This window comes from Plectropomus leopardus, chromosome 3 (assembly GCF_008729295.1).
Source record: "Plectropomus leopardus isolate mb chromosome 3, YSFRI_Pleo_2.0, whole genome shotgun sequence".
NCBI classification, from domain to species: Eukaryota; Metazoa; Chordata; class Actinopteri; order Perciformes; family Serranidae; genus Plectropomus; species Plectropomus leopardus.
In genome coordinates, this window is record NC_056465.1 from 16,339,169 (window position 1) to 16,352,888 (window position 13,720).

Genomic DNA, 13,720 nt, shown 5'->3' on the forward strand with positions numbered 1-13,720 from the left:
TTTACAGAGACATTACAATAAATGTCTAATTCAGATTAGAGTAATATTACATTTCAGCAATCGCAAACTATAATAAATGCTACATTTTGCCACCGGGAATCAGCTTGCCAAATAATTACTGCATTTCTGTATAATATAATTTTATTATACAGGTTACATGTTATACATGATTATAATTCAATTTTCAAAAAGAGGAGTTCAGAATAATTACTGTTTAAAAGTGATTTATTTCTTTAATATTAGTATCTGTTTCCTGTTCCTCAAAGCTGTTTTCCATCTAGAATCGATGGTCTCAGTTTGATGGCGATCGATTTAGCTAGTTTTCACAATTAATGAATATAAAGCTGCCATGGTTTGTGTGAACCCACAGTGCTCCAGTGTGTAATGCGGCGGTTCTACTTTCGGACCGCCAGGTGTCAGTCGCGTGCTGAGAAACGATGTGTCACATTACAGAAGAAGTCGCGTGCCCTTCACAACAGCAATCATGGCGACTGCTACCAAAATCATCCAGAGGCTCCGAAATTTCTTATCGGGGGTAAGAAACACAACCACAGACAACGTTTATATTCGAGCCAGAACACTATGTGAAAGACATACTAGTTTATCACAGGGTGGTTTCTCTAAACTCTAACGGAATTTATTTAACGGGCGGAAGTTGTTAATTCTAGTTAGCTTTTTGAGCTAGCCGGTGGAGCTAGTGGGACGATAGCTCCATATGAGAGAAGCTGGTGTGTTTTGATGCTTTTCAGCAACTGTCAGTAACGATGTTTCTTTTTTTTCAGCGCGACCTGCAAGGCAAACTGCAGCTGAGATATGAGGAGGTTGCAAAAAGGTAAGACTTTGTGCAGTAGTGTTAACTTACTCTAGTAAAATTATTAAAACCAGCTAGGTTAACTTAGCGTCCCCGCAGAGCTGTTGCACACTGAACGATATTGTCCCTGGGGACACATGAAATTTTGTTAATAGTGACCTGTTGAAATAAGCACGCCTGCCTTGATGTCCTTGCTATCCCAGTTTGGAGCTGCAGCACCCCGATAGAGCTAAATTGGTGTAAATAAAGTGTTGTGTTTGAAACACTGGGCTGCACTGCTGTTTGTCAGGCTCCCCCAGAGAATACTACACTGTCCTGTCTGTTTTGCCGCTGATTTGGCTCTCACACATTTAGTATTGTTTAGTAGGGGTTGACTGACATTGTTATTTCAGGGCCGATATCGATTCCGATTAGTACTTAATGAGGCCAATAACCGATATTTGGAGCCGATGTGCAGTTACAATGATAATGAAAGTATTTCTGTCAAAATTTTAATTTGGATTATAACAAACTCCAACATAAAACTTTGTTTAAACGCCTTTTGCAGTCTAATACTTCTCGCCACACCGTAAAGTGTAAATTGCAAATTGCAGTGTTTTAGCATCCCATAAGCCCCTAACATTATGGATCTCTTACAGCAGTGCTTTATGAAATTATTAAATGAGCAATATTCTTAAGTATTTTTTTTCTACCAGAAACACTCGAATGTAGCATGTGATGCACGTATTGTACTTATTACTTACTCTTATTTATACTTGTATATATTTTGTTGTACATTGTAGCATAACGCTCATATTGTTTATATTTCTAAACCTTTGCATACTAGTTTTAGTTTTAGTTTTTTATATTTTTTACATACTCAGCATATTATCCATGTTTTACATTTTTAAACATGTACATACTGGTGTGAAATTGAAGCATAGGGCCCATATTTTTATTTCACATATTTCATAGTGCACATATTTTATTATATATATTTTCTATTTTAGAGTTTTATTTATTTTATTTATTTATTTATTTTTTAACTTGTTTCTTATTTCACAAGTTAAAACTATAACAAATTACAATATCCCTCCAGGGTGAAGTAAAGTATTTCTGATTCTGACCATTCAAACTGACCATGCTGGATCCCATTCCATCATCTCACCACTTTCTACAGTAACATGCCCCCACAAATGCAATAAACACAAACGTCTGTGATAAATGTATGGCTTGACAATCTAAGCAAAGGTGCAGAATCAGTATGCAGCCTGGAGAAAGTACCGGCACTGCTGAAACTTTGTGCTATAATCCATCTCCAATGCTGTTTCTACAGGACACAGCCACCACCAAACTGCCTGTAGGCCCGAGCCACAGTTTGCCGGAAACTACTACTACACCAGAGATGGACGCAGAGAGTCAGTACCCGCCACAGTCATTATGTCCTCTCAGAAGGCTCTGACTGCTGGCAGGTAAATCACCCAATCAGTACATTTTAATAACCTTATTAGAACCAGATAAGGACATTTTCATGAGATGTTACATTGACAGTTTTATCTTAGCTGGATTAAGGTAAGAAGCAGAGCAAACAGACCATATGAACAGTGCCGGATCACTCACCCATGTTTTAAACATCTGTGACCTGATTTCTGTTCATAATCAGAAAGGTTATGAGATCACTAATAGGTGAAGGAAAGTGTATTTTTTATTAAATGCTGCAATATGCACCTGCAGCTCCTCACCTAGCTAACTATTTACATGTGTAAATATCATCAACTATTGGAAAACACATAGACCGACAGCTGACCTAATGCCAGTGACTTCCTCATCACAACCATGCTTAATTCTTATTTCTGAAACATTACACAGTGAAAAACCAGCAGAGGAAGTGTTGAATTTGCAGCAACAGCAGACTGAAGACAGATAGTTGTTTTGTTTGTTCAATAAAGCAGTAACATCACTAAATGAGGTTACTGTAAACAATCATAATCAGATTCATGTTTGTAGTTGGAGTAAGTGTGACTGTAAGAGTATTAGGCATGTAAAAAGTTAAACACAACAACGGGTGGCAAAAATGTCTCCACATTTTTACAACACACACACTATTTCAGCTGTTTGATGACCCCTGCCGAGGATGCTCCAATGCTCAAATGTATTCATCTGACACCTTTAAAAAGCAATAACCACTTAGGGTGTGAGATTAAACAGCATGATGACGTGTATTTACCTCCTGACAAGAGTCATATTGTTTTTTCCTGAATGTTAAGTACTTTCTTGACACTTCTGATCTCTTCTAGTCAAGTTGCAGAAGCGCCAAAGCTCCCAGTGACCCCGGGGCCTGTATACAAGGGACCACCACTCTCCACAGATGAGCCGTACCTCTGAGCATTAACCCCTTCATCATCAACCACCTATTTTCTCCATTCAAACCTGCTGTAGAGGCTGACCGCTGCACGTGTTGGTTGTGTCGTGTACAATAGACAATGTGAATAAAATGTGTTCTGTTTAAGGTTTTTGTGGTTGTATTATGAACTGAGCAGATGTGAAATTTATTTTGAATCATCATTGTCACCTGTGCTAATTTCTGTGTGAGAGATGGTTATGAAATACTGGGTGAAAGGTGAGCCTACCAGCAAGAATAAGTAGATGTTTACCAGTACAGCAATGGGACTTAACAACAGGCTGAGGCCCAAAGAGCTGAGGGCGTAAAGGCTCCACCTGCAGCGACAGTCCAGCCACGCCAAGTAGAAAATTCAGGATTTCTCATGCATCATTCTTGTTAGGGATGTCCTAACAAGTTCTTTATTTACCGCCGATCCAGAAATGCGTCATTTGATATTGAGCATCTGCCAATACAGAGTCTCTCTGTGATACTTGTCTTTACCTGCATAATACAGCTGAACAATGCACACTTCAAGTACTTAAAAGTTATTAAAATCAATGCAGTGTATGCTTGACAGTTTAATAGCTCTGCAATGAAATACATGAAAAAATGTCTGATTTCAAACAGTTCCTTAAGGGTTTTTAGGTTTTAGTTGTTTGTTTGTTTTTTTACAAAATAAAGTAAACGAACAAAATATTTAATATAATTCTTATCACAATTCCACTAGAAACCTGAAGGTTTCTGAAAATTTCCACTAACAAGGTCATGAATCATCAGGGGGCGTTCACATGGTCACTGCTTGTCAACATGGTAAACATGACCCCATTTAAAGGCAGCATATGTCCCATGTAACCAGGCCCAGGAACAGAAATGATGGGGCCCCAGTAAAGGAACAGTGACTCCCCTCCCCACCCCCCCAAGGATGCATTTATCATTTTCAGGAGAAGAGGAGGGTCTAATAATGAAACAGGTTACAGATTCCAAAAGTAACAATAAATGACAATAAAGTTTATTTTGTTTTAATAATTTCCGTTGATTTTTTTTTTTAAATGCTCCCCCACCCAACCTCACCTCTTTTCTAGTGACTGGGCCCCAGAAAGTGCTTTCCTTTTTAGCCGCTTCAGAGTGGCCCTGCATATAACTGAAAATACCTAATGGCCACTCAGAACAACTTGATATTTGAAAAAGTGGGAGCAGTTTTGGAGTGTAATTTTTTGTCAATGAGGTTAGAGATTAAATTAGTTGTGTTTACATTCACTTTTAGTTTTACACCCCATTAGTATCCTACTGAATGGGACTTTTTCCTGCCGGCATTACTGCACAAATGATTCGGGTTATCTTCTCTGTTTCAGCAGGATGTGAGCATGTATGGACTGTTTCACTGACATCTGAAAGACCCTCCTGTTTGTTGTGCTGCAGCTTTTTCAAAGTATTGAAGGTGGGAACAGGGACGGTTTTTGCTATGGGCAATGTGGGCGATCGCCCAGGGCGCAATCTATTTGGGGGCGCAGGAGCACCCGCTAAATAAATAAATAAATAAAAATCGCAAGTTTTCTACCGCTCATTTCCACGTCACGTTAGTGGAGTAGGTGCGGGGCGCCCTTACTATCATGTCAACTTTCTGCTGAGTCATGTCTACAGGTTGTGCGCGTCAGAAGAAAAGGCAGCAGGGAGACAGGAGGGCGATCAGCTCACAGCTGCAGAGGCTGAGAGCAGGCTGAGTTTAACTCTCAGAGGAAAAGCACGGAGGGGGGTGAGGGATAGACTGAGCTGTTATGATCCCAGCTGCTTCCAAATAAATTGTATTTCATTCATAAAATTAACATAGATACTTTTACATTTATTGCGCTATGTGAAAATGTAAAAACTGCCACAACTGTCGGGTTTTTACTGGAACTCACTTTAATGTCTGACCGCATTAAATCCGTCAAGCGTCTGCATAACTCTCAATACGCAATACAGAGCTTCCGCTCACAACTACTGCCTGCTGCAGTCCTTTCAACATAAGAGCATGTTGGAATATGCTGAACATCACCACATGGGCGTTTGACGCCCAGGGCGCAAAACTACCCAGGACCGCCTCTGGGTGGGAAGATCCGTGTTAATTAGTCAAAGGAAGTAGTAACGTTAACAAACTGCAACTACTTTAACCTGAGGGAGTCTAATCAGCAAACACTATTAGAAACACCTGTAAACTGTTGGATGACAGGACGCTCTGATGACATACTCTGAAAAAGTAAGCGTTTTAAAAGTATTTATGTAATGTAAGGTATGTGTTGTTTTTTTTTTTTTTTTTTTTAACAGACTACTGCTAGAAATGTCAAGTTTTAAGCAAAATGATGTTTATAATGTGTCAAGGTCATGCTGACCTATATTACAGCGTTTTTGTTTTGATCTGCTTATTATTATTTTATTTATTTTTCAAAAAGACGTAAAGGACGCCTAAATGTGTTTTAAACGTAATTCATGTAACATATTTGAAGTACTAACCAAATAATGTTAAACAGCTGTGATATGTACGTCAAATCAATAAATAACTGGATACAATCAGGACAAAGGAACACCATTTTAAGTCAAAATTAAATAAATAAGTTAATATATATATATATATATATATATATATATATATATATATATATATATATATATATATATATATATATGAGCAGGAAATAAATGGAATTATGAGTTTAATTCATAAATAAAAAGGGCAAAAAATGGACAAATTTTACATAAAAAAAAACCCAAAACGCCTATTTGAATATTACATTTGTTTCTATTTATTATTATTTATCTATTATTTAAATGTTATTTGTTTATTGCTGATGTATTATTTTTGCATGTTTTCCCCCCACTTTTATTTATGGATTTAGTTTTCCTTACATTTATTGATTTATTTAGGCTACAGAATATTGACGAAAATGTCATTTCATAACAGCAGGAGCAGTATTAATTTAATTATTAATTTTTGTGTGACTGTAAATAACACTAAATCGGCCGTTACCGTGACAACTTTTCATTCACAGAAAAACAGACTCAACTCTTGCGTCATATTTCCGCGCCGTCGGCGTGCAATGCAGCTGCGGAGGACATCAAGCATGGGACACCTTGGACGTCTGTTTCTTCTGCTCGCGCCTCTAACCTGGTGTTATATTTTGGGTAAGGTGCTGAAATCAGTTGTGCATGTGTGTGACAGCAAAGAGCTGCTTGTATTGCACGGTATTTTCTGAAATGAATCGACGTCCTGAGAGTTTACAGTTGAGCAGATCTGCTGTCAGTTTGAATGAAGTCTGTTTACAGCGCAAACTGCGCTCAGCGACACGTTTGACCTGCTGTGTTTTCTCTCATTTTTGAGTGGAAAGCCAGCTCGATTCCAGGTGTATCAGGACTAAAACACGCGCGAAATGTGTCAGTTAAGCTGGAAAGATTTAAACAAGGAGACTTTCCGGATGTTGTATGACCCGTCTTTATAGCGCATCGTTACATATCTGCAGGTTTTTGAATTAAAAAACATAGTCTTGGACTTTTTGTGTGTAAAACAAACACAATACGTAAGCCTGCATATTTAAAAATAAATAAATACATCCTCTAAATAATCCCCTTTTGACGGTTTGCTTTTAATATTGTTTTATTTAATTTAAACAATCTTTTATCCGTTCTGAATCTTGTGGGTTTTTTTGTTATAATCTCTGAATTTATTCATTTATTAACTGTTTTTTGAGCTGCTGGATACATGAATTTTCTTGCAGGGATCAATAGAGTATCTTCTATCTATATATGAGTGTTTGTATCTGTTATTGGTTTATTAATCAAATATGAGGTTTTATTTTTATTTTTAATGGATTCGATTCACTTTGTAGTCAGCTGCAGGCTTTGTTCCTTTTGTCTGCAACTTGTAGCTCACACTGTGGAAAACATTGTGGTTCCACAAAGTCTTGCTTGTTTGCTATTTTGTCCATTTATATGCTTTATGACAACACATGACATCATACTATCATGTGAAAATATGAGACCTCTATAGTAAATACTAATGTATACTACTAATAATACTGTATGTATAATAATGTTTGATTACGTTTTGTTTTTTCTTTTTCTTTTTGACAACATATTTTATATAATGCAATCATTCAGATGTGTTGTGTAAGTGATCATTTTCGTACTTTTTCCCTCATTTGTGTTGCCTTGACCAGTTATCTTATCTACGGACACTCTGCACAGTAAGAGTAAACTGTCTGCACGTGTTTCAGGCGCTGCAGGTCACTCTCTGCCCGCCTGCCGCGAGCAGCTGGAGTTCAGGTGCAGCGATGGCTCATGCATCCTCAGGCTGAGTGTGTGTGACGGACACACAGACTGTGAGGACGGATCAGATGAACTCCACTGTAGTGAGTACAATGCCGCAACACGATCCCATCCAAACAGCACACACATACACACAAGCATTTTTCAACACGCTCTTTTTCTGGCAGCATAAACCAAACAAAAATAAATCTGATATTTCTTGATGGTTTAGGAAAAATAATTTAGCAATTTGAGACAAGGAAGGGAAAGGTTATTTATATTGTGAATTTCAACAGCAAGGCAATTCAAAGTGGTTTATGCAAGGCATGAAAAGGTATTTATTTGATAGGAATTCAAAAGAGGCACTCCTCAAGTTTTTCCCAGCTGTGAGTGCATAACAACTGCATGTTTTTCTCCATGCAAACATCTAACTCGTCCATAAATTGAAGGTATTTGATAGGAGCTCTAGAGCACTACCCTTTTTAGTTGAGTTTAGTTGATGTTACAAAAAAAGGTAAAAGATTGGCATCATCCAGCTATAACATACAGGTGAGGCTGATGACCAAAATATGACTTTAAAGTTAAAAGTGCACCATTGTGAGGATTGCACATTACCTGATAGATACTTTATTTATCCCGCGGAAAATTCCAGCAGATTTCCAGCTATTTATGTGCAAAAGGCCAGGTCCTTACTGTTGGTAGATCAGTGGTGATAATCTATCAGAAGCAATTCCAACACAAAAAGTGTCAAAGTCTTAACAGGCTCGGACAATCGCTATCTCTTGTAATTGTGTTGCACAGCATGTGTCCTTTAACCTGCACTTTTTTATTCAGCATACAGTATTGTGCAATGCAGTTTTAGCTGATTATAACCGGCTATCTTCTCTTTTTCTTGCCCTCTGTGGGAAAATACCGTAGCAGATTTTAGTTCTATAATCGTGTTAAAATCATTAGAGACTTTGATATTGAATGCCAGAGGGATTTGGTGTTCAGTGTGAGCTGCAAGCTGCAAAGAAAAACTCAGCGCAGGAGAAAGTGTTCTGAAAGGATTTAATGTGAGCGCAAGCATTAAACAGAAACGCTGTTGATTCGAGGAATGCCGGCAGGTATGAGTATTGGCAGTGTTGCTCAGAGGTCAGAGATGTGAGACTGAGAGCTGAAAGTCGCTGGTTTGAATGCCTGCCAGGAAAATGTAGGAAGTGAACAAGATTTACTTTCTTCCCGTCATAAGTGCAGCAGACTGTGGTTTTACTGAGAGACTTGCGGGAAAAAAAGAATGTGGTACATGCAAGAGGCAATGATCTGATGTCAGTTACAGAGCAACCCATCACATAATGTGCAGTTTCAGTCAGGTTAAAGTAAAGAGTTATTACATTCAGTAATGCTGGATTCATTTGCAGTTTTGTCAATGTTACAAAACATTCAGCAAAACTGCTTCATAACATTATTGGATTTTTATGTAATTTTTCCTCCGGTGAGGCCCTGTTTATACCTGGTGTTAACATTCATCTTGGGTGATCTGATCACAAGAGGACAGCGCTAAATACACGTGTAAACGACCACCAAGACGCATTGTGATCCGCACTCAAACCACCTGCCGAGGTGTTCAGGGATGCATTTTGACCACACATTTTTTGTATTGTAAACATGAATGCTTTCTCAACAAGGATTACATTGTAAATGTAGGACATGGTTGTTATTTTGGTGACAAAATGTTGTAAAATTAACTTAATCTTTTTACAAAAAGTTGATTTATAAACTACTCATACTCATAAAACAGACATTCCCGTCATCTGTTAATTTTATCTATCAGTTTATCAGTTGATTTTTTTTCCTTCATATGTGCTATATCACAAGATATACCAATATCATGATATAAAATTGTGTATGCCAGTGTAAAAGATGATTTTATTTATATTGCCTTCTTACACGGAGTGCATTTACATGGACATAAATAACCTGTTTATTGATCGGGTTTTTGGAGTATCCCGTTTATGAGTTTCAGCATGTAAACATGATATTATGTTTAGGAGAAACCCAAATTTGCTTGTTGGAGCACTCTGACACTAGGATGTATTCAGGGTATATGAATAACCTGATATCTTTGTGTTTATGTAAACACCATATCCCAAAAATGATCATCATAAGCCCATAAACAGGTTATTTAGGAACATGTAATCCTTCTCTTTGAGCCCAGCTGAAGATATTCAGCTGGGCTCTTCAAATTCTTTTTTTATCATTTCTTCAACTCAGTTCAAACTGATGTCACATAATATTTGTTGCTCTCTCGAGTTGCTCTGAAACTGCAGTCAGAGATTTATTAACTGAAACACTCAACAGAAATCAGATACCAAGACGGGAGAAACCCCAATGTTTCTGGTGATGTTGGTGGCCTGTTGGTTGGTGGATATTTCACAAACTGCACTGTGAAAACACTCTTTCATTGAAGCCATTATTGCAGATATGTAGTACCTGCAGCCTTTGAGACTGAACAGATACAGTCACTCTCACTCTTCACAGGTCACCTGAGGTGTAAGAAAAATGAATTTGCCTGCCACAGCAGACGTTGCATATCTACACATTTACGTTGCAATGGCATGGATGACTGTGGCGACGGGAGTGACGAAGCCTCCTGCCAGAACTGCACTGCCGCCGGCTTCTTCTCCTGCGGGCTGTCTGACACCTGCCTGCCCAGAAACAAGCTGTGTGACGGGCGAGCTGACTGCAAAGATGGACGGGACGAGTCTCAGGAGTTGTGCGGTTTGTCTCAGCCCAGCCTGCAGACTTCTCCCGCGTGTAAGGCGTCTGAGTTTCATTGTGGAGACGGGCAGTGCATCCGCCAGACCTGGAGGTGTGACAACTCACGAGACTGCTCTGATGGCAGAGACGAGGACAACTGTGGTAAGTGATACGTCTTCACACCCTTAACCACAAAGTAAAGAATATCAGGGGAGTGCCCCTCTAAGGATCCATAGTGGGATATCCAAACCCTGTCCACATACGATTGTGTACTTCAGTTCTGGTGCTGTTTTTCCATGAGCTATTAGTTCCTATATTGGCAGACTTAAAGGGGACCTATCTTACTCATTTTCAGGGCCGTACTTGTGTTTTGGGTTTCTACCAGCATGTGTTCACAAGCTTTAATGTTTAAAAAACACTTAATTATTCTCAAACTATCTGTGCTGGAGCACCTGTAATCACCTTCTGCCTGAGACGCTTGGTTTTAGCTTCTGTCTCTTAAGCCTCCTCCCATTTAAGCCAAGTCTGCTATGATTGGTCACTTTTTGGGTCCTTCCTGTCTGTGCTCTTGGGGTCTCTCGACTATCATTGCAGCTGGTGTCACTGAGTGTAGCAGCACTTTTTACAGTGAAAAATTACCAATTAAAGCTTCTAAACACAACCAGACATGTTTGAGCAGGAACACGTTCTGCAATCTGATCCAAAATTTGAAAAGAGCGCAACTCAGTTCGTATGTTTCCCTGATGTTAGCATGCAGCTACATGTAGCACTGCAGGCTACGTAATTTAAAGACTTGCAGCAGCTGCCTCGGAGCAGATTACCATATAAACAAGGTCACCATGGTCATGGAAAACCTGGGAAAGTAATGGAATTTCCCAGGAATTTTCAGAATATCCAGGCCTGGAGAAGTCCTGGTATTAGTTAAAATCATTGAAAGTTTTAGAAAAGTAATGGAACTTTTTTTGTATGTAACAAAATTGGTTGTTACAGTAAATCCTCTGTGGATAACCTTCCATGTAATGTAACATAATGGTAAATTTTCTGTATTACCTGCAGCTGTCAGCATTAACGTAGCTCTTTTTGCATCTGTGTGACGTTCTTTTCACCATCATGTATGTTTTAACTTAACTATGCAACTATGCATCCAGTAACTTTGGGATTAACTGGAAGACTAACTAACTGTCAGCATCTTGAGTCAACCAGATAGATACTTTATTTGTTCCCGTGGTGACAGGGAGTATGCACTGAACAAGTCTGTACAACGCGTTCATGATCACTTGAATAATGATAGCGTAGCATACTTTTGAATGGTCTCCCCTAAATGTCATTTATGGTGTTGTAGCCACGAAAGTGACAGAGGTTGTGGTGAGGGAGAGCGTTTCAGCTGTTGTTTGATTATCTCTCAAACACTTCTGTTGAAGCACACTGACTCCTTCAGTGCTGTTGTGGCTAAAATGAGAACAAATCCCCGCAGTCAGGCTCTAAAATCCTGGGAAGGTCTCACCATGTTGGTTTTGGAAGGAGATGCAAAGCAGCCACATACTGAAGTCTAGTGTCCACATGTAGAATTTGATGTTTTACTAACAGCCAGCAGAGGGCAGTATCGCACTGCTCCACACTGAACAATGACTGTACAGAGAGGCTGCCAGCATCCTGGGACACAGATCAGCAGGCCTTTCTCTGTTTACGTGTTGGTAGTAGTGTCAACTAATCGGTGTCATCTATCACTGGCCAGCAGGAAATGCTCAATAAACAATGCGTAAATCCTTACATACTTTCCATGGACTGGGAGTGTCATAACATTCCTGTTGGTTGTTCAAACACAGTTTGAGATTTAAACTGAGTTAAAATAGACAAAAAATCTCAACTGATCAAGTTTTAATTTATTCCAGAACAAGTCGAATATGAGTTGTTTTTTTGATCAGTGCCGGAGTCGTTGGTTACAGAAATGCTAAAAAAAGTATCTGATTGTAGCTTCTGCAATATGATGATTTGCTTTTACATCATTGTAAACCAATCATTTTTTAAAGTGTTGGGCTTTTGGTCAGATAAAACAAAACATTCAAAGATGTTATCTTGGACTCTTACAAACTGTGAAATTTTCACATGAATCAGTGATCAAAATCAGAGGAAGTTGCAGCCTTAAGTGAACCAATGCAACGTGGCTTTGTTTTTCATTGTTCTAAGTAACTGTACAATAACTTTACAACAATCTGTGCTCAGTAAGTCGGTGCTGGGATGTGGTTCAAAGTGTACTGTGTCTTGTGTACTGTCCCTTTTAATGAGCCAGCTGGTTGACATTATCCTAATTTATTGCTCCTCCCTAATGGCAAAGCAACTCTGGCAGTGTGTAAAAAGCATCCACCCATAATTCATCCAGTAAACAAAAGAGCTTTCGTTGAGCTATGAATTAGCTTTTGGTTAACCACCAAAATGTTCAGACAAATGTTTTTGATTGTCGTTTGGAACCTGTTTTCTGTCATCCGAATGGAAGAAAGTGTATCAGAATGCTATTTCTATATATTTTTTAAAATATTCTTTCTTTATGAATTTTCTGTAATGCCAACAGCATTATTTTTAACTGGTAATAGTTTTACATGGACTGTTAATCATCATCTGGTACTGAAACCCTCATAATGCCTTAATTTTATGTGAGGGATGTTTCTGTTTTATCTAAACTGCTGAACTGTTGGTTGTGTTTCTGATCTCCCCCCCCCCCCCACCATGAAACTGGATACTCTTAAAGAAAAACAACAGTGAAACAGCTAAACAGATTGCCACAAAACTTTACCTACATAATTACTTACAATTCAGTTGTCTAATTATTGGGCCCCAGATACTTTGACATGTATCCTGTAGACAGTGTGTGTGTTGTTTTGAATCCTCTCCAGCTGTTTGCCTGAAGACCTCTATCGCTGCTGTCAGGCACAAACTTCCCATTTCCAAAACTGCTATTTTTTTTCGAAAGGCTGTATTTCTAAAATGATCCAATGATGAGAGGGGGTTTATTCACAATTTTTTTTTTCAACGCTATGTTAATTATTTGAAGAGGAGGTCTATCCCAGAGGACTGCGCAGTCGACTCTTGCAGCGCAGTTGTGAAACTAAAAATGTATCTGTTGTAAAATTTGGGCATCAGCTCACTGCTGAAGTCTTTATTCATCTTACCCAAATCAACCCAACTTTTTGCCTTCTGCAAGAAACCAATCTCTCAGCATCAGACCATCTAAAACTCAGAATGGTTACATGTCATATTTTTTTACATTACGATTCTGAAAAAAGAGGTGTTGTTAAACTAAACTGAAACAAATAAAATGTTCCATACCAAAATAAAAATGTGGTTGTAGACCCAGCCGGTTGCTTTGTTATTGTTAATGGACTAATCAGAAATATGAAAGTAACATTAGCCAGCAATTATGACAAAAGTTCAGATTTCTGTTTTCACAGTATTCCAGTGCTCTGTTGCACATATATTGTGTATTAGGATTTAGGTCTTGGCGATTGCTGACAATCAATAAACCCATGAAATAG

At 38.6% G+C, this 13,720-nt stretch overlaps 2 protein-coding genes across 2 annotated transcripts in view; both read left to right on the forward strand.

The window, feature by feature from the left end:
• The first annotated feature begins 451 nt into the window (after window positions 1-451).
• LOC121941137 (NADH dehydrogenase [ubiquinone] 1 alpha subcomplex subunit 7-like) lies at window positions 452-3,303 on the forward strand. The gene is given in 6 exon segments (XM_042483859.1): window positions 452-535; window positions 783-832; window positions 2,127-2,140; window positions 2,143-2,163; window positions 2,166-2,262; window positions 3,088-3,303. Coding segments are annotated over 6 exon segments (321 nt in total). The 5' UTR covers window positions 452-484; the 3' UTR covers window positions 3,176-3,303.
• A 2,046-nt stretch (window positions 3,304-5,349) lies between these two features.
• LOC121938179 (low-density lipoprotein receptor-related protein 8-like) overlaps window positions 5,350-13,720 on the forward strand; it is a 31,608-nt gene continuing 23,237 nt past the window's right edge. The window contains exons 1-4 of the mRNA XM_042481459.1: window positions 5,350-5,409; window positions 6,200-6,332; window positions 7,421-7,555; window positions 9,972-10,352. Of these exons, the coding sequence (XP_042337393.1) occupies window positions 5,392-5,409; window positions 6,200-6,332; window positions 7,421-7,555; window positions 9,972-10,352 (667 nt within the window). The 5' untranslated portion in view covers window positions 5,350-5,391. The remainder of the gene's footprint in view (window positions 5,410-6,199; window positions 6,333-7,420; window positions 7,556-9,971; window positions 10,353-13,720) is intronic.